The sequence below is a fragment of the Pipistrellus kuhlii genome, unplaced genomic scaffold, assembly GCF_014108245.1.
Source record: "Pipistrellus kuhlii isolate mPipKuh1 unplaced genomic scaffold, mPipKuh1.p scaffold_m20_p_75, whole genome shotgun sequence".
Taxonomy (NCBI): Eukaryota; Metazoa; Chordata; class Mammalia; order Chiroptera; family Vespertilionidae; genus Pipistrellus; species Pipistrellus kuhlii.
Window position 1 is genome coordinate 299,155 of NW_023425579.1, and position 22,338 is coordinate 321,492.

Genomic DNA, 22,338 nt, shown 5'->3' on the forward strand with positions numbered 1-22,338 from the left:
GCTGGCCGGAAAAGCAGGCCCGGAAGGGGCGGGGCTAACAGGAGTAAGGGGCCGGAAGCCAGAAGAGGGGTCTGGCGACGGAGGACCAGAGGGGCGTAGCGCTGGGGGTTGAGGCTGGAAAGAGCGGGGCCTGACAGAGCACGAGGCAGTGTCGGGAAGCGCCGGCCTGAAAGGTGCGTGGCCTGGCAAGAGTGGGGGTGGAAGCGGCGGCGCCGGAAGGGGCGGGGAGGCGGGCCTGACCGCAGTATCAGCCCGGAAGAGGCGGGGCCTGTGCGCAGCGCCGGGGAGGAAGGAATGGGCGTGAAAGGGGCGGGGCCTGTACGACAGGGGTCGGGCGGAAGGGGCGGAACCGGACCCAGGGTGTGGAGACCGGAAGTGGCGGTGCGGAACGGAGCGGGGCACTCCTAGGACTTTTGGTTCCAGGCAGGGCAGACTCCTCGGAGGAAAGATGGGAGCGTAATGCTTGTGTGCAGATAAAAAATAGGGCAGGTCTTGCCAAAACCGGTTTGGCTCAGTGGATAGAGCGTCGGCCTGCGGACTGAAGGGTCCCGGGTTCGATTCCAGTCAAGGGCATGTCCCCAGTAGGGGGTGTGCAAGAGGCAGCTGATCGATGATTCTCTCTCATCGATCTTTCTAACTCTCTAGCCCTCTCTCTTCCTTTCTGTAAAAAAATCAATAAAATATATTTAAAAGAAAAAAGAAGTAGGCCAGGTCATGGCACCTCCTTCCCCCTCTCTCTGGCCCTTGGAAGCCAAAAGGACTTTGTCTTGTTTCTCCCCCTTCCTCAGACTGTGCCGTCTATCTTAAAATCCCACAAAACTGGATTAGGTTGAACACACACCTCTGCTTGTGGGGTACAGGCTGGCTGTCCTCTGCGGTTGTGTGCTTCCTTTCCTTCTCTCACGTACCCCCCCGGCCGGCCCCCCCCCTCCCCGGTGTGGACAGTAACTCAACACGGTCACCCCACTCCGAGTGTGCACAGGCTTCGACCAGGTTCTAGCTTTATTTCCTGCCAGCCATGTAGGCTGGGTTCCCGAGACCAACAATGCCTGCAGAATCCCCTGGGTGCCTCCAGCTCTCCTCTTCCTCGGGCTGAGTCCAGACCCTGATCTGCCTGATGAAGAGCCAGGAGTCCTGAGAGGCTAGCACCAGCAGCCGTATGCAGCTCAGCTTCTCCACGGTGCCTTCCTCGTAAAACACCCGCTGGTCCAGGTTCCCCTGCACCAGCGGTCCCAGCAGGGTGTAGCGCGCGCAGCCTGCGGAATGCGCCAGGGGGCTGTAGCCCAGTTCTACCTGGCCCTGCTGCAGCCGGTACTGCCCTTCCTGGTCCACACCTGTCAGCACCTCGATGCGGATGACTTTCTGCGGCTTTTCCATAATCACCACCAGGTAGTTGCCCCTTAAGGCTTCGAGGGTGACGAAGCCCTCCTCGTTCAGGACATACGCGTACTGGGGAAGCACGTCCCGCACGGGGCTCATGTCCGTGAGGACCTTGGCCAGGGGGTTGTCTGGCTCACCAAAGGCCACTTCCTTCTCCACGGGAAAGCAGGCGTCCTCGGACGCAGAATAATTGCCCGCGGGATAGAAGACCGAGGGGCTGAAACGAATGGGAACACGCTGGGCCAGGAGGAGGCGGAATTCAGAGAGGAGCGAGTGGGTGGGCGTGTCCGTGGGGAAGAGGAGGAGGAAGGTGGTCAGGCGGGGGAGGTCGCGGCTGTGGAATACTCTCCCGGAGAAGCTCAGGCTAGAGAACTCCAGGGTCACCCAGGGTCGTTCTTCCCAGCCTGCCAGCGCCCAGTAGACGGTGGAAACGAACTTGGGGGCGCAGTCCACGTGATCTTCTACCATCAGGAAGTATTCGGAGAGGCTGACGGCAAAGGTCATGAGGAGGGCGTAGTCGGCTTTCTGCCTGGAATAGACGGCTTCACAGGGTGAGGGGTCGTTGATGTGGCCCAGATCCCCTGGGACAAGAGAGCCACTGAGGTGACCGTGGATCACAAGCAGCTGCTGGGCCTCAACACGAGCTCGGAAGAGGCCTGATATGTTGGCGACCATTTGGTGGAGCCATGCAGGGTCGGGGTCTGACAGGTGGACCAGCACCACAATACAGTCCAGCTCGGGCTCCGAGGAGGCTTGGAACAGGGACTGCAGGGTGTGCAAGAGGGCGCTCCCCTGAGGATGCTGCGCCGAGGAGATCCCCACCGTCAGTAGTTCTGGGGGTGGGAGGCATAGGGCACCATTAGCACTCTAGGTGGTGTCAAGACCCTCCTCCCCTCTCCCCTTAATGCCAGCCCCTGGGGACAAAGTCACATTTCCTTGGAGAGTGTGGTTGGATAGAGATTAATCTTTGGTCAGAGGTTGTGAGGTGTTTTTTTTTTTTTTTAATATATTTTATTGATTTTTTATAGAAAGCAAGAGAGAGGGAAAGAGAGTTAGAAACATCGATGAGAGAGACTCATCAATCAGCTGCCTCCTGCACACCTCCCACTGGGAATGTGCACACAACGAAGATATATGCCCTTGACCGGAATCGAACCCTGGACCCTTCAGTCCGCAGGCCAACGCTCTATCCACTGAGCCAAACTGGTTTCGGCTGTGAGGTGGTTTTATTTGATTACTACTTTACCAGGTCGTTGGAGGACAAGGCTCTCTGATGGGGAAGGCTGCCATGTACCAAAGGAAAATCTGCTGGCATGTGAGCCTGACTGTGACCTCAGACCTGGGTGGCAGGGTCTGCAGGGGTGGAGGAACCTGAGGGCTCTCATAGTACAGTGTCCAATGCATTGGCACCATTCATGTTCATCTCCCTCTGGTTCCTCTCCCTCCCTCTTCCCTCAGTCTGACCTCTCTCCCACATACTCACTCTTCTCCTGGGGAAGGGCTCCCGCCAGGACTTTGTAGCTGGTGAGCTGGCGCACCTGGGAGGGTCTCTGCATCTCCTTGAAGGTCTCCAAGCGCTTCTTGCTTTCAGAGCTGATTTGCTCTCGGTCCAGCTGCTGCAGTATTTTCTTCTTTTCCTCCTGCTAAAGATGGATAAGCATCAGCCCTGAGCTTCACCCCTGCTCCTCTGGAGACAAATGAGGGAAAATCCCCCTTCTAAGGCAGACCCAGTAAGCCCCATGATCCAGCCACCGGGGAGCTCCAGTATTGGGGCTCTGAAGCGCTGTCCCCACCTCATCGTGAGAACACCCATGGTGCTGGGAGGGTGGTGGGCCTTAGGGTCAGGGAAATGGGGCTCTCCAGTTCCCTGTGGAATGCCTGTGGGAAGCTTCCAGGCAATAAGAACCAGCTGCCCACCTTGCCCATCTCTCATTTCTCCACCATTACAGCCTGGCAGGACCCCTACTCTGCTTGGACCGTGCTGGGTGCTGGGCCAGCTGCTGAAGACCAAGCTATCTTGTCCTTAAGGAATTGCACATGGTGCCTCAATTCTATAGCTGTTTCTTTGCTCCGTTCTGGCTGCACACTTCCCCACACCCACCTCCCCCTCTGCTCTAGCTCTTCTGAGGCACGTAGAGAGAAGGTGGACCCCAGAACCTGAGCATGACCTTGTCTACCTGCAGACGCAGTGCACGTGGGAGGAGTCATCTTAGGGCTTGAGCCTGTCCCTGAGGTGAGGAGAGTGGCAGCACCCAGGCAGCTCCCTCGCATCCTGGGCCTGGCAGGCAGCACGGCCGCCAAGAAGGTCTGGGCAAGGCTCTCTCCACGGTTAGAATGCCCTCTTCCTCCCTCACCCTATTCCAATCCTAGCCATATTCAAGGCTGGGTTAATATCCTTTTTTGGACACTCTCCTGAATCTTCAAGCGCCCTCTTCTTAGAACTAGGGTGGTACTCGAGTGTTTACATAACTGGACGTACTTCCTCCCCGCCGAGGTGTTGGGAAGTAATCCATCTCAGTTTCCGGAACTTACCAATGACACGCTGTACTCAAGGTGCTTGTTCGTGGTGTCCCGGAGGAAGAAGCTCAGGGAGATGAAGGACACAGCCAGGAGGGAGTATTTCCATAGCGTCATGGCGCTGGGCCTGGCACTTGGCAGGAAGTGAGCGGGAGTTGGATCCTGAGTGAGAGAAGCCCAGACTGTCCTGTTGCCTGTGGCCTCCCCTCCCTTCCCCCACCCTTCCTCCCGGACACCTCTGCCAATTTTCTTCCTGAATCCTTTCCCACCCACTTCGACTGCCCCCTCACCCCCATGTAGCCGTCGAAGGAGAGACGAAGGTTCTATTCAGCTGCTGCCTTCTGCAGCGCCTGTCTGGGCTTCCAGGTGGAACTGGAGCGCGTTAGGTCAGCCACTTGGAGTAGAGGCCCCGCCAGAGGGGGGGTGTTGCCAGGAATCAATGCTCAGGTGTTAGCTCCCTAAACTCATACTTGAGTTAAAGTCTCCACTGGGGGTTACTTTGGACAGGTGACGAGGTTTTGAATCAGGTCAGAAGGGCCAAGGGAAACTCTTGTGTGTCTCCCCCACCCCGGACCGGAAGGAAGGATGGAAACGTAGAAGTGGCCGGAAATTTCTAATCCTGCGGGTGTCGTGACCAGGCTTGCAGAGGCACAGCGATTGGAGGCTCTGTGTCTAGAAAATGCAGCTTGATAAACCCCCAGAGGGCAGGGCTTTCTCTGAAATCACAGAGAGAAAACTCCAGTGCTGCAGGTGGGAGCCCAGAGTGGCTCCTTTGAGGCACTGGCCACCCTCCCGGGAGACCCTCCCTGACAACCATTGTTCACCCTGAATGGGGACTGCCCGCATCAAGCACCTGCTTCTGGATGCGGCGGGAGTAAGGGTTTAAAGCCAGCTTTCCCGTCTCATCTCAACCCAGAAGCTGAAAATTAACTGTCCGCTTGAATCAAATTGACAGGAGTGGATACTGAGTGATCCCTTCCTTATTAGAGGGCCCCCCACGGCTCCTGGAGGAACCATCCATGTCCCAGGATATCCAGTCATAGGGCATGTGCCCTGACAGAATCGAACTGGTGACCTCCTCAAATGTCTGGGTGTTCCCCTTTCCCCAGTTTACAGCTCCCCAGGTACATGTCTGCAAGGCGCTGTGGTGGCTGGTGGTGGTGGGGCGTCTGGGGAATCTTACAGAATTTGTGTCTCAGGGACCTTCCTTCTAGGGGCCTGCCCACCTCTTCCATCAGTGCACGTGGACCTGAAAATTGGAGATCCAGAACCAAGCAAGGGATCGTCTTATTGGGGTGACTGTCAACCTCCTGCCCCTCCATTTTTACTTTTAAATATATATATATATATTTTATTGATTTTTTACAGAGAGGAAGGGAGAGGGATAGAGAGTTAGAGACATCGATGAGAGAGAGTCATCTATCAGCTGCCTCCTGCACAACCCCCACTGGGGATGTGCCCGCAACCAAGGTACATGCCCCTGACCGGAATCAAACCAGGACCCTTCATTCTGCAGGCCGACGCTCTATCCGCTGAGCCAAACCGGTTTGGGCCATTTTTACCTTTTGTGGTTGTCCTCTCCTTACCTACTTTACCCACAGTGATGCTGTTCTGTTAACCTATTTTAACCTCTATTTTCACAATTACCTGAGCATCATGAGGAAGCCAGACCCAAATCCCCACCTTGCTGTCCATTTCCCCAGAATACTCTGAGCGCCCCTATGCCAGTTCACACCCACCCAGCTGCTGACAGGAGCCTGGGATCATGCATCCCAGAGCTTCACTGGTGGAGGGGACGGGGCAGGGGAGGCTTCAGATTGCCGTCAAGGTCTGACAAGGGTGGGAGTGACGAAGGAAGGCTTGGCCAGGTTCTTCCCAAATATCCCTCTCAGAGCTCTCCTTTCCTTTCTCCTCTCTCCGCCTTCATGGATTATAGACAAGCTAGTGAAAACTAGACACTGCACATTAGCTGAGCTCAGGACTCAGGTTTTTATGGAAATAAAGATCTCATAGCCAAACTGAACTAAAAAAAAATAGTAAGCCGAAGCCGGTTTGGCTCAGTGGTAGAGCGTTGGCCTGCGGACTGAAAGGTCCCAGGTTCGATTCCGGTCAAGGGCATGTACATTGGTTGCGGGCACATCCCCGGTGGGGAGTGTGCAGGAGGCAGCTGGTTTATGTTTCTCTCTCATCGACGTTTCTAGCTCTCTATCCCTCTTTCCTCCTCTCTGTAAAAAATCAATAAAATATATATTAAAAAAAAAAGAAGTAAAATATCCAAAGGTTTTCCTATCAGAAACCTATATTACCTTATAGTCCCAGAGATAAGACTGCTGGACAGGAGCTATCACAGATCAGAACAAATGATTTTCAGTAGCTTGGAGGCTATTTGAAAAGGAATACCTGACATGTTGGGTGACCATGGCGACGAGGACTCTGCCTGACCATAAAGGGATCAGTAGATTGCATCGAATGGCCACCTTCAATGGGAAATGAGACCACAGAGCACACAGTTGTGTTTCTTTCCTGCCACACAGGAAGTTCCGCCTTTAATGAGTCCATTTCTGCTGGTGGAGAGACCCCTTTCCTGTCGTATGATGTGAGCATCCATCAGTTCTACCCACATGGTCCTGCTGTTTCTGCTCCAAGGGAAGAATTCCGAATGGTAGACCGTCTGGTGAGTAAACCAGGAAGGCTTTTAACACGCCCACCTCGTCCACCAGTGGTTCTGGGACCAAGAGCACTCTGCCTTTCAACACCCCTCTTCTGAATGAACAATCCTGAAGGGACCCATGTTCAGTATTTTAATGTTTTGATTATTTAACCTCTGTAGACTCTAACCTCCAATCTGACCACTCCCAGCTCTCCTGGTGGCTTCTCCATTTATCACTCAAACCTCAGTTGGTCCAGAGGTGGATGTGCCTGACCACTATTCCGGAGGGAGCAGCGGCTGTCACAAGCAGTCTCACACATTTCACCTTCTTCGCTGACAACGTGGGAGATAGCACCTGCTTGTTCAGGATGCCATTCACCACCAGCCCCAGCAGAGTGTAGTCGTCACAGTCACTGACCCTGTTTGTAGCGTCACAGCCCAGTTCTACTTGTCCCTCTTCCAGCTGGTTCCAGCCTCTCAGGTCAGAGCCAGTCAGCACCTGAACTCGGGACACGTGGGCAGGTACATCCAAAACCACGGTCAGATGGCTGCCAGGCTCAGCCGCCTGGGTGTAAAAGAAAGTCTCATTCAGGCTGTAGGCATGTGAGGGGACCGAGTCGTTGGCAGCCTTCAGGCTGGTGTGGATGGAGGCGGCAGGGTTGCTGGGAGAGCCAGCGTCCTCTTCCTTAAAGGAGAACGAGTTGCCCACGTGCTGGAAGAGTGAGGGCAGGAACTCAACTGGTGTGTGCCGTGTGAGGTCCTGGAAATGGGCGAGGAGGCAGTGCCAGGGCAGTTCTTGGTAGAAGAGGAGAAGGAAGTGAACCAAGCGGGGCAAGTCTCCTGTTCGAAAGAGCTTCCCGGTGAGGCCCAGCGGGGAGAACTCCAGAGTCAGCCAGGGTCTGTTTGCCCAGGCCGATACTGCAGTAGCTATGTGGGTGACAAATCCAGGGGCACATTTCACATCGTCTTCGACCATCAGGAAGTAGTCGGAGTGCTGGGTGGCAAAGTTCATGAGGAAGGCATAGTCCATGTTTTGCTTGGAGCGGACGGCTGCGTGGCCAGGAAGGTCCTCAAAGGTCATTTTAAGATCCTTCAAAGGGAGGTAGCTGGTGAGAGGAGTAGTGATCACCACCAGCTCTCTGGCCTGGATGTGTGCTTGAAACATGGTGGAGAGGTTGTACATCATCTGAACAAGCCATTTGGGGTCAGAGTCTGCTAGGTGTACCAGAACCGTGAAGTGTTTCCGCTCGGATGAGGAGGAAGCAGAGAAGAGAGACTGCAGGGTGTCCACGAGGTTGCTCCCTTCAGGATGCCGCCCTGAGGAAATCCCTATGGTCAGCAGTTCTAGGGTTGGGAAGAAGAGAGGACCTTTGTCAGCTTACGGAAGTGAGGAACATAGCTGCTACGGGTAAGGTCGTAATACTCGCGTACACCAACTTAATGTCTTCCTGTGGTTATTGTACATTTTCTCCCCCAGTCCACGACTATGTTAGGAGTTAATAATCTGGTCATGAGTTGTGAGTTAAAAAAAATAATCATTACCTTTGAGAAACTATTGTTGGAGAAATAAAGATGATAAACTAAAAACATTTGCATTTATGTCTCCTCAACCAGAGTCCCACTGAAACACCAGAAAGGTTGCCATTAGAGAACTGTAATATTTGCAGAATTCCCAGAAGATAGAGAACATGGAACGAGGGGGGCGGGGGGTGGCGAAAAAGTCTTAAGTAGAAGAATTCGTAGTTCAGAAGACACACGGAGAAAACAAATGCACAGATGTCGTTTCATACTGAAAGCCTCAGAGGAATTCTAAGTTCGAGCCTCCACACGAAAGGTGTGAGCTCTGGGACGGTCCCCTGGGTAAATCAGCCACAGGACTGCTTCCAGAACCACTGGGCCACTGACCACTGAGGGGCTGGCTGTGGCAACATCCATCGCAGGCAAAAAAGTGCTACGATTTTCTACGTAAAGTGGAAGGTCTGCCTGGGGAGAGGCTATGGGTGAGTCCTGGGCTGGCGGGACCCCAGGATGGAGCAAGAACCCTCACACAGCAGGAGGAGAGGGCAGAGCTAACATGGCAAGTTGGATCCTGAGTCTTTCTGATACAAATTCAGTCATTTTTAAAGGCTTTCTTGCTATCTGATGGGACGTTTCCCGCCCTGGACCTGGAATCAGCCCGGTTATTTTCAGTGGAAAACAGTATTTATGTAACAAAGGCTCACTTCTAGGACATTGGATAGAACCAAAATATATATTTCTAAAGAGAGAAAATACCATCATGAGTTCATACTGATACTTCATAGCGCATTTAATTAAAAAAGTACAGCATCATAGCCAGTGAGGTTTATATAAAGTGGGACTATTGCTAATTGAAAAATAAAAAGCATTTGATTTTGAAGAAAAAAAGTTTTTCTTTATTCAGCATTCTTATGTTATTGTTTTTTTTTTTGTTTTTTTTTTTAATTTATTGATTTGAGAAGGAGGGAGGGAGAGAGAGAAGCATTGATTTGTTGTTCCACTCATTCAAGCATTCATTGGTTATTTCCTGTATGCGCCCTGAGCAGGGATTGAACCTGCAACCTTCGTATATTGGGATGACACTCTAATAGGCCTGTGCTACCCAGCCAGGGCAGAGTTCTTGTATAATTAAGGCCAACATTCTTCAGCCCCCTTGAACTTAACTGTATTTTATTAACATAATAGCTTTGTTTTGCCCTTTGAATTCTAAAACTCTTTGAGTCAGAAAAAGCTTATTCTGTTATGGTTTGTTTTTTTCTTATCATTGCAACTTATGAGGATCCATTGAGTACCATAGGCTGACCTCAGGAGGGTCCAGTCCCAAAGGGAAGCTTGCCGAGCAGAGGGAACAGCAAAGTCCAACCGAGTTGACAGATCAGAGGCCACATGTTGTCTAGACACAGATCTTAGCGACAGCTAAGATCTATGTCCTTTTACCGTAGTGGGAAAAGGACACTGCAGGGGTCAGTGAAGACCACAGACAGATCTAGCTGGAGCTGTATTGTGAGAGTAATGGGCCTATAGATGGTACTTAAAGCTGTGAGATTGGGTGAGGCCACCAAGGCAGTCCAGACAAGGACTGAGCTCTGAGCACTTCAACATCTAGATGCCGGAGAGAGAAGATCAACCAGCAGAAGACACTGAGGATCTGTGAGTGAGGCTGGAGGGAAACCAGAGATTGGGATCCTGGAAGGAATCGGAGAGAGTGTTGACAGGGGAGTGGTCTACTATGCCAGATGTCATAGGTCCCTGCTCTCCACCTGTCTGTCCCGCCCTTTCATGGTCTAGACCCCTTGTGCACACTCACTTTTTTTCCTTGGAGGGTCTCCGATCAAGATATAGGAGTTCACGTTTTTGAGTCGTTCTGAGTTTTTCTGCATAACTTTGAAAGTTTGCAGGTGGCGTGTCCTACCAGGGTTAACCCGCATCCGCGCTTTCTGCCAAGCTACCAGCTCCTTTTCCTCCTGAGAAGAGAGTAAGTTGCAGCTCTGAGTACTGCCCTTTGAGAAGAATGGCTGGGTGGGTTCTGCTCTGCATCACATAATAAAACGTCTCCAGGATACAGGCAGGTTGCTCAGGTTTCTCCCTTATCTTCTGATAAAGTCCTACCCTGGGATTCTTGTACAGGTTATGGGTGCTGTGGTGAAGGGAGTCCAGGTTACATATAGGAAATGAGATCGTCTCAGTTCACGCCATTCTTCCCCCACAGTCATCTCTCTGACTAGTCTGATATGGGCCACTTAATCCCATGAAGGGCAAAGCATGTGCTAGGCATGAGAAGAGACAGTGATGCCACTGCAATGCCCCAGTCTAAACCCTTCACCCTCCAAGTTCTTTCCCTCCCACCCCCCTTTTTTTTTCTTTTCTCGGTTCTGGTGAAATTTCTCATCCCCTTACAGTTTTTCTTGGCTTGGAAAAGTGAGTTAACTTTGAAACCATAGGAAAGAAGTATAATTTCTTCCCATCCCTGAATTCTTTCTTCCAGAGTGCCACCTCCTTTATTGCCCCATCAAAGAAAAATATGTTGAGTCATCAGGCTTTATCATGTTTCTCCTGTGAGTGTCTACAATGTTAGTGACTGTGGCACATAGACAGACACTTAGACACTGTCTCCTTTTTCTCAGTCCATGGACTTCAACTTTGCCCGACCCACAGCTTCTGGTACTCACCAAGGACAGGAAGCTTGTAGTGTCAAAAGGGTTTTCTTGAATGAAGTAGAAGACTGAGAACAGTGCTGCCGCTGCAGAGAGGAGCATGCACAGGACGTCTCTCATGGTGCCCTGGCGCCGGTGGGAAGGGCCTACAGCGGCTTCTTCATCTGTGACCATGGGCGTTCACTCAGATGTCTGCACTTACACTGTCAAGAAAAGTTACCATTGGACTGTAATGTGTTTTTAAATTTTTATTTTTATTGATTTCAGAGAGGAAAAGAGAAGGAGAGGGAGAGATAGAAACATCAACGATGAGAATCATTGATTGGCTTCCTCCTGCATGCCTCCCACTGGGGATCGGGCCAGCAACCCTGGCCTGGCCTGAAGTTTCAGCTCACCTTCTTATCTGTTGATTTTACTAAGGATCCCTTGTGTGTGATTATTCCTCTCTCTCACTGCTTTTCAGATTCTTTCTTTGTTTTGAAAGTTTGATTATGTGGCCTGGTGTGGGTCTTTTTAAGTTCATTTTACTTGGAGTTTGTTGTTGGAAGTTTACACTGAGTGGCCAGATTATTATGATGCCTGAACTCATATCAGGCCCGGTGCATGAATTCGTGCATGGGTGGGGTCCTGCCAGCCTGGCCCAGGGGAGGGGACATGAGTGGTTGGCCAGCCTGCTTGCTGGTCGAACTCCTGGTCAAGAGGATAATTTGCATATTAGCCTTTTATTATATAGGATATACACTGAGTGACCAGATTACTATGCGTTCAGAAATCATAATAATCTGGCCACTCATTGTTTATTCGTCAAATTCAGGAAGATTTCAGCCATTATTTCTTCAACTGTTCTCTTTGACCCTTTCTCTTTTCCTCTGGGATTCCCATGCTGTGTGTGCTGGTCTCTCTCTGCTTGAGTTGGGACATCCATTTTCTTCTGCTTTCAGACATTGGATCCCCTGGTTCTCAGGCCTTCAGATTTGGACTGGGAACTACACCAGCAACTTTCCTGGGGCCTCCAACTTATAGACAGCAAAAACCATGGGTCTTGGTTTGCTCATCCTCCATAATTTTATGGGACAGTCCCTCATAATAAATCTCTCTTTTCTATATATCCTGTTGGTTTTCTCTGGAGAACCTAACAGGCACTTATTAAGGATCTATGATTGGGATCAAGTCAGAGATCTAAGAGGCCAACTCCCTTTCTGAGAGGCACCTTCGTTCCTCAGGGAGTGTGAAGAGGCATCAAGGAAATCATGTATCACCTTGACTGGAGCTGTAGTTCCATCTCAGATTCCTTCTTTCTGGGTACACAGGAACTCAGCGCCACACTCCCGAGTGTTCAGGACTTTTCCCAAAGTCAACAGAAGAAAATGTAGTGCTTGGGTAGTAGTGGAGAGGCTGGGATGGGGCAGAATATGCATCCTCTGAGGCAGGACCAACTTGGTCACTGCTCTCAGATGACAGCCTCCCTGACAACCATTGTCTTCCTGGCCACTCCACCTCGCACCTAGCACCGTCCTCAGGGAGGGTCCCCAGGAAGCGGTGAGTAAGTCCTGCTATCAGCTCCACGGGTTTCCGATCTAGATCCAAGGCTGTGGACTGTAACGGCGCCACATTTCTCTCCCAATAAAAATAGTTTCATTGATATTTCCCCAAGTATAACTACGATACATGTTCAATGTAAAACACCGAGTCAATTGAAAAAAAAAAAGTAAAAATCAAGATGCCAATGGTTAGAGAAATCTTTGGTTAACACCTGGAGAAGCAACAGAGCTGAAAACAGGAAGGGTGCAAATCGCGGAGCCCCGAGCACCCAGCCCCGACAGCGCAGAATGGTGACGTCACCACGCCTGTCGCTGATTGGCGTCCGAAGGGGACGTCGCGCCGGTGGGACGCAGCTCCCGGGATGAGTCATCGCGAGAGCGGCGTCCTGCGGCGCGGGATGGCCACGGCGCCGAGCGGCGCTGTCCCGCGGCTCCCGGAGCCGGCTCGGGGGCCCAGGACATGGCCCGGGGTCCCGGCCCGCTAGGGCGGCCTCGCCCCGACCCGGCCGCCATGCCCAAGCGCGGGAAGCGACTCAAGTTCCGGGCCCATGACGCCTGCTCGGGGCGAGGTGAGCGAGGGGCGGGGCGGTGAGCGGCCGCCGGGGCTGGGGGTCGGGGAGGCGGCCGGGCCCGGCGCGGGGAGGTGGGGGGGGACGCTGAAGGGAGAAGGCCTCACAGGCTCCTGCTTGTTTCAGTGACCGTGGCGGACTATGCCAACTCGGACCCGGCCGTCGTGAGGTCCGGACGAGTCAAGAAAGCCGTCGCCAACGCCGTCCAGCAGGAAGGTAGGCTGCCGACGGGCCTCCGGGCTCGGGCCGCGGGACCGGGCGTTCTGCTCCTGGGGCTCCATCAGTGTCGTCCTTGCAGCCCTTGGGGCATCTTCCCTAAACGAGTGGGCTCTCCCCGGGCTTGCTCCATAGATTCCGGGAGCGCCAGCACTTTGTGCAGCAGAAATGTCCTGTGTCATTTTTATTGATTTTTCACAGAGAGGAAGTGAGAGGGATAGAGAGCTAGAAACATCGATGAGAGAGATACATCAACCAGCTGCCTCCTGCACACCCACCACCAGGGATGTGCCCGCAACCAAGGTACATGCCCTTGACCGGAATCGAACCAGGGACCCTTCAGTCCGCAGACGACGCTCTATCCACCGAGCAACACTGGTTTCTGCTTGGTTAGTCTTTTTCCTGCAGTTTGCCGTGTCCTCCACGAGCTCTGCAGTGTTTGCTTCTCGTGGAAGAACCTTGAAGTCTATTCTTTTTCTTCTCCCCTGTTTCTCTTACTTTCAAGCTTTGTACTTACATATCCTTGAGACTTGTGTGTTTAAAAAAATATATTTTAATTGATTTCAGAGAGGAAGGTAGAGGGGGAGAGAGAGAGAGAGAAACATCCATGATGAGAGAGAATCATGGATCGGCTGCCTCCTGCACACCCCACCCTGGAGATGGAGCCCTGACCAGGAACTCAACCCGGAACTCCTGGTTCATAGGTCACACTCAAGCAGAGGCTTGTGTTTTTATGACACCTACTGTCTTCAAGCCAAGAACGTGATTAAACTGGATTTAGTGCCACTCAAAACGCTGGTTCTCAGGATGTATGCAAATGAGAACAGCACTGCCTTTAGTTTCAGCCCATGCAGGTTATAGTGGGAGAATAATGCACTCCCTTTTTCTGCGCCTCGGAGGTTGGCACTTTTCAGGAGTCCGTTTGCCCATTACTTTCCAGGTTTTTCTTTTTTTAATTTAAAATGCTTAATTTTCTTCCTTTTTAGAGTCTCAGATTTTTTCCAGCAGACTCTCATGCTGGTTATTTCTTTTGTTCCCCCCCCCCCCCCCCCCCCCCCCCCATGGATGCTGATGTCCTGCCTAAGCCGTTTATATCTCTGGATGGGACTCTGCCTTCTCACCCATTCCTTATTTCCTTCCAGTAAAATCTCTGTGCGGCCTGGAAGCCTCTCAGGTTCCCGCGGTGGAAGCTCTCTCCGGGGCCGAGCCCTGCGATGTCCTGGACAGCAGTGACGAGATGGATGTGCAAGAGGAGAGCATCCACGAGAGGCCCGTCTCCAGAAAGAAGAAGAGCAAGAGGCACAGAGGTACGGTGCTGGCTGGCTTCACTGGGGCAACAGGAAGCAAACGTTTCCAACAGCTGGTTCTTTAGTCCTGTGCGTGGCGACTGCAGTAGAGAATCTGAGTTGGGATCTCGAGAGTTGGACAGGGTTTAACGTGCCACGAAGCTTTTCCTTACTGACTCCATTTCGACATTTTGAAATTTCTTAATAATTATGTTTAAAACACGGTTCTTTAATAATTACTGAGTTTTGACCCTCAAGGCAAATTTAAAAAAATATATATATTTTATTGATTTTTTACAGAGAGGGAAGGAGAGGGATAGAGAGTTAGAAACATCGATGAGAGAGAATCATCGATCTGCTGCCTCTTGCACATCTCCCACTGGGGGATGTGCCCGCAACCCAGGTACATGCCCTTGACCGGAATCGAACCTAGAACCCTTCAGTTCACATGCTGATGCTCTATCCACTGAGCCAAACCGGTTTCGGCTCTCAAGGCAAATTTTTAATCACACTCTGCTTCGTGAAAGTTCTGATGGGTCTCAGGGGAGGAAGTGCTGGGGTCCTCTCTCTCAGACAGTGATGTAATGGGGCCCAAACACGATAGATAGAGCCTGATAATGATTGCAAGAAAGGGTAGGAACCAGAAAAGAGGATGTTTCTTTAGAGGCCTTGGTCTCTGAAAAGAGGAACTCAGCTCAAGAACCTGATTGAGTCAAAGAACTGCTGGGAGAAATTACCTAGAGAAGCCGAGGCAGCCGTAGGCAGATGGTGTAGGGGCTTTTGCCCAGGAAAGAGAATTAAGAAATCTGGTTTTTGGATAGTTCTATGACAGGTCTGAACTAAAGGTTAAAGGTTATCTTTTGGATTGAATGATTTAATGTATGCAACATTACTTTGAAAACTTCAAAATAGCATATAAATAATTATTAAGTAAATGCCTTAAAAACGAGACCTATTCACTGGGGCAACAGGAAGCAAACGTTTCCAACAGCTGGAATAAGCAGGAAGTGATGAGTTTGAGAGGCTTCCTTGGACCTTTAAACCTTTTTCTTAGCTGTGCAAGACCTGAGAGAATCTAAGTGTGGGGGTTTTAGATACATGTGTAATAGAAGGTCAGAGTTTATGGAAGGTGATTTAACTAAGTAAGGGCAGAGATTATAATTCTTTTTTCTGTTTCAGAAGACCTGGACGGGGCTGGGGGTGAAGAATACCCCATGGATATTTGGCTCCTGCTGGCCTCCTACATCCGTCCTGAGGACATTGTGAATTTTTCCCTGATTTGTAAGAATGCCTGGACTGTCACTTGCACTGCTGCCTTTTGGACCAGGTTGTACCGAAGGTGCGGCCACAGGGAGCTCCCTGTTGTCTGTGTAGCTGATTTCATGCTGTTTGTGATGTGAAACTGCTCCTGGGATGGTGATCTTTGCACTTTCTCTACTCCAGGCCTGGGGTGAGCCTGGCTTTGGGTTCCTTGAGACCCTCATTTAAAATTCACGTTAATTCATCGAGGCAACAGTCTTCCCTGTGGTTATCTCCTCCCCTGATCCAGTATCCATTTGCCGCAAAAGTGTTATTTCACGTTTTAGAACTGTCTTTGATTTTTCCTCGGGGTTGTCTTAGCTGGGATTTTCAAAAGCTTCAGATGCCCACCTGTTTTGTCTTTCCAGCCAGACTAGTTTCTTATATTTGCTGGTCGTCTTGAAGTACCATATAGTTTGTTCTTAAGCTGCCCTACATACACTTGTAGGGGTGAGGAGAGGGTGATGATGTGACTAGTAGGAGGGCTAGTTCTTGATACTGGGTACAGAAGTGTAGTGAGATTAGGAGCTGTCAGAATGTGGTGGGAAGGAAGTAGAGAACTTGGTATGTCTTCTGGACAGGGTCTGAAGTATTTGGACCTCCTAGCAAAGCTAAGACTTTCCTCTTTTTAGGGCGAAATACAGGTAATTAGAAATTTTGAAAAGGATGGAGAAGTACAGGATTATAAGGTATATTTAAGTTGAGTTTAACATAGCAACAGTAGCTGAGAAGTGAAGAGATGGTGGGGTGTGTGTGTGTGTGCGTGTGAGTGAGAGTGAGAGCGTGAAGTCACACGGAGACCAGGAGTCACAGGAGACTGACCTGGAGCCGGAGAGACAGGCCACACGTTGGTAGGAGTAATGTGTCGTGTTTCAGGCACTACACGCTGGACGCCTCCCTGCCTTTGCGCCTGCGCCCAGAGTCCATGGAGAAGCTGCGCTGCCTCCGTGCGTGTGTGATCCGATCTCTGTACCACATGTACGAGCCCTTCGCTGCTCGAATCTCCAGACACCCAGCCATTCCAGAAAGCACGCCCAGCACGTTAAAGAATTCCAAAGTAAGTGAGAATCCACGTGGGGCGTGTCTCCAGCTTTCGTGGGGGGGTGGGGGGGAGGCCTGCGGGTGCCAGGCTGCTAAGGGACTAACAGGGCTCAGGGTTTTCACGTCTCCATGCCGGCCTGGCTTCCTCATGCTTGTCTCATATTCCTTATTCTCTTTGTCTTACTTTCATGCATTATGTCCACGTTAGATGGTTTTGAAGGTGTGGGATAGGAAGAACACGCTCACAGGTCTCAGCTGTCATTCTAAGTGTTTTAATCACGAGGCAGAGGTAGAATGTGCACAGCTTACTGGTTTTCTCTTCTCGGGACATGGACATCTGCATTTCCCTACTTGTTGACCTGCTTTAGGGTCTTGGTGTAGACCTGCTCTCTTAGAATCTGCTGGCATTCTGACTGTACGTAGGTATGTTATCCTTGGTCTGTTCTCTTTCTTCTCTGTAGGGCAGATACTATGATTCAGGGCAGTTGATGTCCCCGCCACCCCCCCCCCCCCCTTCCCAACTAATATTGTTTAAATTTTGTATCTTTTGAGTCTGTAGGTAATTTTTATTCCCAGCTTACACAAAATCTGGTGTTCTATAGCACTTTCTACTCTCTTGTATTTTGTTTCTATGCTTTGGATGGTACAATGATTCTTCTTCCCTAGTGTAGCCCAAGTGTGATAATGCTCTACCTGATACATAGTGATTAGAAGGTACCACTGATTTCAAGGTTATTCATCAAGGTTCCTCCCAGGGTTGCAAATGGAGGTGGTCAGGACCATTAGCGGAGCTCAGTTCAATATCACGACAGCTGATGGATATAGGGCTAGGGTAGAATTTCACCCAGCAGCTGTTTCTGCTTGTAATGTGAGTGGACAGTGTATTGTGTCACGTTTACAGTCCCCCACACCCTCCTGGATAGTGATAGGGTCAGACTAACTCTGATGAGGAGGGCATCGCCTCAGCGCTGACCAGCCAGGGGCAGGTCGGCTGCTGGAAGCAGAGCAGCACCGGGCAAACTCGTGCTGGCACATCGTAGCGGCTCCAGTGCCCAGTCCTATAGGACCTGTGTCTTCACTCTCTTATCACCGCCTAGCAGCTCTTACAGGCAGTGTGGAATGATAGCTAACGTCTAACCCAGATAGTGAGCCCAGGCTGCCTGGCTGCTGCTTCTGTGCCTTGTGGTTAGAGGTCTCTGAAGAGGACGTGGGACCTGCAGTGCAGCTGTCCCACGCGTGGCCTTGCCACCTGTACAGCCACAGTCGCATGGCATTCAGGGAGCTGCCAGCACGCCTGAAGGAGCGGTCCCATGTTCCCGGACTCCAGCTTTTCGTATACGATTCTCCCTCTCTCTCTTTTCAGTAGCATAGCTTGTGTGGGACACTGGAGCCGTTGTGATGGCAGCAGAAGTGTTTGCCCCTTAAAGCCAAGCCCATTATTTTTGATGGAACATCAGGACGTACAGGGCATGTCTGAAGGGCAGGACAGCTGGCACGGCGGACGACCCACCCCTTACCCCCTGGGAGGTACTTGACTTCTTGTGCTTACACGTAGCTGTAGCCTGCCTTCACCGAGGGGCATGCTGAATCCAGCCCGGTTCTGGAGTGTCCACCCTGGCGGTCGGCTCCCAGAGGGTCCGAGTGGCTAGCGCCTGTGGATTCCAAGGCTGGCCTCCTCGGCCTGCCTTGGATCCCATCTTGCCTGGTGGAGTGGCCTGCTGACTAAGAGAGTGCCCCAGGCCCTAGAGACCATGTTTCTGTCCTCAAAGAGGAGGGTCGACTGCACAGCCTCTGAGGTTGACTTAACGTTGGTCCCTCTTCTCTGGACTGAGTCGCCCTGGGACTGTCTCTTCACATTGCACAGCATCAAATTGGGGGGCGGGCCTCTATCTGCCAGAGCGAGCCCATAGCATTGGAGCTGGCAACCAGAAAGGGTTCTGCTGATTATTTTTTTGTTGTCTTATTTAGACTTTTTTTCTTTTTTGTCTTTTATTTATTTTTGGTTTGTTTTCTTATAGTGCTTGCTTTTCTGGTGCCGGAAGATTGTTGGGAACAGACAGGAACCAATGTGGGAATTCAACTTCAAGTTTAAAAAACAGGTACGTAATTGTATCTCCTCTTTGTTTTTCAGATATTTGTTGTAGTAAGTTGAAGTAGGCATAAAGTTAACTTATTAAAATACAATACACATCAAAACCTGTAATACTGCCGTGAAGAGAAGATGAAGAGGGAACTCTCCTGTGAGAGAACACAGGGGTAGCAGGTGAATGCAGAGGGTGGGCCCTTGGCCCAGGAGCTCGGCCATGCAGGATGCCTGGGAGCGGAAGCCATGGTGCCGCCCTTTGTACAGCACACGTCTGCAGTGGGCATCACAGGGAGTTTTCAGTCTTCCAGACGCTGGAGAGCCTCTGACAGAGCTGTACGTTCCCATTTCTTGTCGGGTGGCAGGAAACAACCATCTCACTGCAGCATTGCACCCCCTGCCACATTGCCTATCCAACGGTGCCCCTCTCAAAGAGTAGGTTTTCTTGACCTCTGTGGAAACAAACATGTACATAGGAAAAGAGGAGAAAACAGAAACACGGGTCTCGGCATCAGTTGAGCCATAGAATTTTCATTGGTGGAGTTTTGTCCATGAACATGTTCTTTTAGCCATGAGATTAACTTTCCGTTCTCCTCAGTCCCCCAGGTTAAAGAGCAAGTACGTGGGAGGGTTGCAGCCTCCTGTTCAGTACCAAGATGTTCACACCAACCCCGACCATGACTGCTGCCTCCTGCAGGTCACCACTCTCAATTTCATCTTTATTCCCATTGTCATGGGGATGGTTTTCACCCTGGTAAGTGGAGACAAGGTGTCTCTTCCACTCTTGCACAGACTCTTAACTGTACCTAGGGTTTGAAAGAAATTTGTAGATTTAACCATTGAAGAAGAAATCTTTAATGAAGATTTTAAAAAGTCTGAAAGCAGACTTGTGTATTGGGAACAGACAAATTTGTGTAGAAGTTACACATGTTTGAGATATTTTACCTCTATTCTCTGTAGCAAAGGGAATGTTTCTGCATCTCCTTTGTAGAGATTGATAATGTGAGAAACATTATCCTACTAGGGACAAGGATGTGGCCATACGTGAGCCCTATATAGCTTTTTTTTTTTTTTTAATGGTAAAATAAATAATACATATTACTTCATTTGAAGAATTTAAGTAGCGCACCTATAACTTACCGCTGCAGTTTACCATTGGGGATTGTTCTTTAATGCGTCTGTTGATCTGTGCATGTGCACTCGGCCCTTCTGCAGTAGTTGGTGTGATGTCATCCATGCTGCTCTTATTGTAGGCCCCTGTCCCCTTCCTCTAGGCAGGCCACGTTACTGACCTAGCTGTGTCTCACTCACACACCAGGTACTTGATACCCATATTGTGGCCTGCACATGCATTAACATTTAGAGGTTTTGTATATTTTACTGAGAAAACAAAAACGGGATCTGGGTGTGTTTTATGAATCTTGATTTCACTTGCTCAACAATATCTGTTTAAAATCCCTTCGAGTCATCCAGCTCTCACCCAATATTTAAAAGTTGGCTTTGGTGGTAGTCTTTGTGCATATATCCTGATTTATTCATCCATTGGAGAGGCATTCCTTAGCCTACTTATATACTATATCAAACTAAGCAGAACTTATAAAATCACACTTAATTTTTTATATCTTTTCAGGGATTATCTTGTGGCCTTGCCAATGCAAATTTTTTCCAGACTGTCTCATTTCAGAGGGGGCTGTAGGAGAACAAGGTTGTTCAGTTTGGGTGTGGGATGTAATGCCATTTGCTTTCCCTTCCCTCCAGTTTACGATCAGTGTGAGCACGGACATGCGGCATCATCGAGTGAGGCTGGTGTTCCAAGATACTCCTGTGCACGGGGGTCGGAAACTGCGCAGTGAGCAGGGTGTGCAAGTCATCCTGGACCCGGTGCACAGCGTTCGGCTCTTTGACTGGTGGCACCCTCAGTACCCGTTCTCCCTGAGAGCCTAGGCCTGTGTTCTGTCCTGTGGCGGGGGTGGCTGACTGTTCCTCTGGTTGGTGATGCACATGCTCTTCAGGCTCCTGGGGCTCCTGCTGGGCGAGGGAGGAGGGTTGACTCAAGAGGAAAGACCACGTGACTTCTAAACGTGTTTTGATGGAAGAGTTTCATCTGATAGGAGAAGCTGGGTCCTATTTTCTGTTTTAAACTCACTTGGTGCTATTGAGTTTGTTGTTCTTTATTCTTTTATCCCAATGAAAATGGATGATCTTGCTCTAGGAAAAAATTAGACTCTTGAATCAAACAAGGAAGTTGAAGCATTCCCTTTGGATCAGAGGAACCTTGGAGGCATAGAATTGCTGCTACTGTGGCTTCCAGTTTAGCTGCTCCTCAAATTCAAGTGACTATTCTCCCTTTACCCTTCTCCAGAAATAAACCAGGTGACAGGGTTTTCAGAATCTTATAAGATTGGCTCGTGTATCTTTCTTTAAAAATAATTTTTGGATATTTATCACATAAATATTATTTTGCCAGTTTGTGATTTTAGGTATTTTTTTTGCATGAGGCTGAAAATAGTAATAGTAATAACTGTGTCTTAAGTCCCGAACTAGGAACTTTACGTAATATCTCTAATTTCCACAGTCCTGCAAGGTAGTGATACTGCTCTCACCCTGTGGTTGAGGACACGGAGTCAGTGACATAGGCAGGACTCCCACCCAGGACCCTCAGCTCTCCCACAGATCATTCTTGGTTTTCTTGTGGTAGATGGTGGCAAGGGGAGTAGGCAGAGTGCACATAGAAAAAGTCAAAGGTGAGTGAAAATTTGATTGTATTTGTGTGCCTTATCCCTAATCAACCTTAAGTTGTATAATGTTGATGAAAGAGTCTGTTTTTAAGTAAAATGTAAAACAAACCAGGAAATTTATTACAGGAAAGAGGGTGGCATTTTCACTGAATTGTTAGAAAGGCATTTATTATACTGACGGTCATTAAAAAACACATCCCCTATTGGAACCGGTTCCTGAGCTACAAGCACTGGGACTCCTGCTCCGCCCCGGGCGGTCTGGCCTCCTGTCTTTCTTGCAGAAGCACAGTTGTCAGAGGTCGGGCTGTGGCTGTGTTCTCTGCGAAGGGCATCCTGACTTGGATTCTGTTTTGTTTTGTTTTTGCTAACAATAATCCTGCTGCTTTTTGCCTCCTGCTCCCCTGCCACATGAGCCGGAGCTTGCCATGAGGTGGGTGTTAAGATGATACTCTTTAGATAGGAAAACCTTGTCACCATACCGCTAAATTAGTGTGTTGTTTTTTCCTTACCATCCTCCCTGCCCCCTGCTATTTAAGGACTGTTCTTAGGGAGCATCTGCTGAATACTTCTGCTGACAGCTAACCTTTAGCCCACACCAAGGGGGGAATTAAAGCCGTGCACACAAAAACAGAATTGGGGCATTTAAATGATAAAGACAAAAGCCAAGACCGTAAGCACATTGTGCATCTCTGTAAACATTGCCCCTGAGGCAGGAGAACAGAAGCTCAGATCCCTCCCTGGTCCTGGAACTAAAGGGGGCTCTCCTGGTGGATTTCATGGCCCCCATTTAGAGTTCCGTTAAAAAGGGGAGTGAAATGCATTTGGTTAGTTGTGTTCTGACAACTT

The 22,338-nt window shown here is 50.1% G+C and overlaps 2 protein-coding genes across 6 annotated transcripts; one reads left to right on the forward strand and one right to left on the reverse strand.

Annotated features, from left to right (window-relative positions):
* Nucleotides 1-993: 993 nt before the first annotated feature.
* LOC118710519 lies at nucleotides 994-12,631 on the reverse strand. The gene is given in 7 exon segments (XM_036423042.1): nucleotides 994-2,213; nucleotides 2,864-3,023; nucleotides 3,913-4,059; nucleotides 6,966-7,891; nucleotides 9,873-10,029; nucleotides 10,735-10,911; nucleotides 12,530-12,631. Coding segments are annotated over 7 exon segments (2,880 nt in total). The 3' UTR covers nucleotides 994-1,002.
* Nucleotides 12,615-21,148, forward strand: TMEM183A (transmembrane protein 183A). Of its 5 annotated transcripts, none has more exons than XM_036423046.2 (8): nucleotides 12,616-12,829; nucleotides 12,956-13,045; nucleotides 14,188-14,352; nucleotides 15,514-15,670; nucleotides 16,507-16,687; nucleotides 18,690-18,770; nucleotides 19,353-19,508; nucleotides 20,513-21,148. In XM_036423046.2, exons 1-8 carry the CDS (start codon nucleotides 12,721-12,723, stop codon nucleotides 20,696-20,698), a joined length of 1,125 nt encoding a protein of 374 aa, XP_036278939.1. In that variant the 5' UTR covers nucleotides 12,616-12,720; the 3' UTR covers nucleotides 20,699-21,148. The 5 variants fall into 5 exon arrangements, with proteins under 5 accessions (XP_036278941.1, XP_036278939.1, XP_036278942.1 ...); XM_036423045.2 differs by having other exon boundaries at nucleotides 12,617-12,829; nucleotides 15,511-15,670; XM_036423048.2 differs by lacking the exon at nucleotides 12,956-13,045 and having other exon boundaries at nucleotides 12,615-12,829.
* The last annotated feature ends 1,190 nt before the right edge of the window (nucleotides 21,149-22,338 follow it).